The sequence below is a fragment of the Oncorhynchus mykiss genome, chromosome 5 (genome assembly GCF_013265735.2).
Source record: "Oncorhynchus mykiss isolate Arlee chromosome 5, USDA_OmykA_1.1, whole genome shotgun sequence".
NCBI classification, from domain to species: Eukaryota; Metazoa; Chordata; class Actinopteri; order Salmoniformes; family Salmonidae; genus Oncorhynchus; species Oncorhynchus mykiss.
This window is the reverse complement of record NC_048569.1, coordinates 5,241,671-5,244,170: the sequence shown is the minus strand read 5'-3', so window position 1 is coordinate 5,244,170 and position 2,500 is coordinate 5,241,671. Positions and strand designations below refer to the sequence as shown.

Here is a 2,500-nt window from a genome sequence, read left to right as displayed (position 1 = left end):
GGAAGGAAGGGCAGAGGAAGGAAGTGCAGAGGAAGGAAGGGCAGAGGAAGGAAGGGCAGAGGAAGAACGGGCAGAGGAAGGAAGGGCAGAGGAAGGAAGGGCAGACGAAGGAAGGGCAGAGGAAGGAAGGGTAGAGGAAAGAAGGGCAGAGGAAGGAAGGGCAGAGGAAAGACGGGCAGAGGAAGGAAGGGCAGAGGAAGGACGGGCAGAGGAAGGAAGGGCAGAGGAAGGAAGGGCAGAGGAAGGACGGGCAGAGGAAGGAAGGGCAGAGGAAGTTTCAAGTGTTTTTGTAACTGGACGGGAGGTCTTAAATTAAATAATTTCTGAGTGATGAACTACCAGGAAGTGGCTGGTGAAAGTCAGTGGCCATCTTCGGTGATGTTACGCCGAGAGGCCCTTCCCAATACTGGGGCCAACAGCTGTACTATACACATGAGTATATATACAGTCCCATTAGAGCTAAGGTCTTAAACCCTGTGAGACTGAACCAGGCTGTGTTGTAGTCTTAAACCCTGTGAGACTGAACCAGGCTGTGTTGTAGTCTTAAACACTACCCTGTGAGACTGAACCAGGCTGTGTTGTAGTCTTAAACCCTGTGAGACTGAACCAGGCTGTGTTGTAGTCTTAAACCCTGTGAGACTGAACCAGGCTGTGTTGTAGTCTTAAACCCTGTGAGACTGAACCAGGCTGTGTTGTAGTCTTAAACACTACCCTGTGAGACTGCACCAGGCTGTGTTGTAGTCTTAAACACTACCCTGTGAGACTGAACCAGGCTGTGTTGTAGTCTTAAACACTACCCTGTGAGACTGAACCAGGCTGTGTTGTAGTCTTAAACACTACCCTGTGAGACTGAACCAGGCTGTGTTGTAGTCTTAAACACTACCCTGTGACACTGAACCAGGCTGTGTTGTAGTCTTAAACACTACCCTGTGAGACTGAACCAGGCTGTGTTGTAGTCTTAAACCCTGTGAGACTGAACCAAGCTGTGTTGTGGTCTTCAACACTACCCTGTGAGACTGAACCAGGCTGTGTTGTAGTCTTAAACACTACCCTGTGAGACTGAACCAGGCTGTGTTGTAGTCTTAAACACTACCCTGTGAGACTGAACCAGGCTGTGTTGTAGTCTTAAACCCTGTGAGACTGCACCAGGCTGTGTTGTAGTCTTAAACCCTGTGAGACTGAACCAGGCTGTGTTGTAGTCTTAAACCCTGTGAGACTGCACCAGGCTGTGTTGTAGTCTTAAACCCTGTGAGACTGAACCAGGCTGTGTTGTAGTCTTAAACACTACCCTGTGAGACTGAACCTGGCTGTGTTGTAGTCTTAAACACTACCCTGTGAGACTGAACCAGGCTGTGTTGTAGTCTTAAACCTTGTGAGACTGAACCAGGCTGTGTTGTAGTCTTAAACCTTGTGAGACTGAACCAGGCTGTGTTGTAGTCTTAAACCTTGTGAGACTGAACCAGGCTGTGTTGTAGTCTTAAACCTTGTGAGACTGAACCAAGCTGTGTTGTAGTCTTAAACCTTGTGAGACTGAACCAGGCTGTGTTGTAGTCTTAAACACTACCCTGTGAGACTGAACCAGGCTGTGTTGTAGTCTTAAACCTTGTGAGACTGAACCAGGCTGTGTTGTAGTTTATTTAATTAATTCATTCCTACCTGATTTAAAGTGTCTAAGCTGTGAATCGTAGACATTGATTGACACTTGGGGATCTAATTACAGTTAAAAATGGTTCACTTCCTGGTGGTTCACCTTAAATGAGCCAGATGAATGTGTTCTAATCTACGGATAAAGGGGAGGTTTAAACTGAGGTGTACCTGTGAGTGAGGGGGGAGAGCCGACGGGGGTCGACGGGTTGGACGAGAAACTGTTGTTCGTGTGGTCTGGAGAGTAGATCTGAAAACAACCAATCAAATCACAGGCAGACAGTCAATACGTGGATATGTGTGTATTTTTGGTGTGTTTGTGTATTGGCTAGGGTGTAGATTGAGGTGTGTGTGTATGTGTGTGTGTGTGTGTGTGTGTGTGTGTGCGTGTGTGTGTGTGTGTGTGTGTGTGTGTGTGTGTCTGTGTGTGTGTCTGTGTGTGTGTATTGGCTAGGGGTGTAGGTTGAGGTGTGTATGTGTGTGTGTGTATTGGCTAGGGTGTAGGTTGAGGTGTGTGTGTGTGTGTGTGTGTGTGTATTGGCTAGGGGTGTAGGTTGAGGTGTGTATGTGTGTGTATTGGCCTTGGGGTGTAGGTTGAGGTGTGTGTGTGTGTGTATTGGTTTGGGGTGTAGGTTGAGGTGTGTATGTGTGTGTATTGGCCTTGGGGTGTAGGTTGAGGTGTGTATGTGTGTGTATTGGCCTTGGGGTGTAGGTTGAGGTGTGTGTGTGTGTGTGTATTGGTTTGGGGTGTAGGTTGAGGTGTGTGTGCATTGTAGGTTGAGGTGTGTGTATATTGTAAGTTGAGGTGTGTGCGTGTGTGTGTGTGTGTGTGTGTATTGACTAGGGGTGTAGGTTG

The 2,500-nt window shown here is 47.8% G+C and overlaps 1 protein-coding gene across 13 annotated transcripts in view; it reads right to left on the bottom strand.

The window, feature by feature from the left end:
- tcf4 (transcription factor 4) overlaps window positions 1-2,500 on the bottom strand; it is a 430,881-nt gene that overhangs the window by 95,169 nt on the left and 333,212 nt on the right. For all 13 annotated transcript variants that reach the window (XM_036976636.1, XM_036976641.1, XM_036976640.1 and 10 more), the window contains one exon: window positions 1,816-1,894. In XM_036976636.1, coding sequence (XP_036832531.1) covers window positions 1,816-1,894 — 79 coding nt within the window. The remainder of the gene's footprint in view (window positions 1-1,815; window positions 1,895-2,500) is intronic.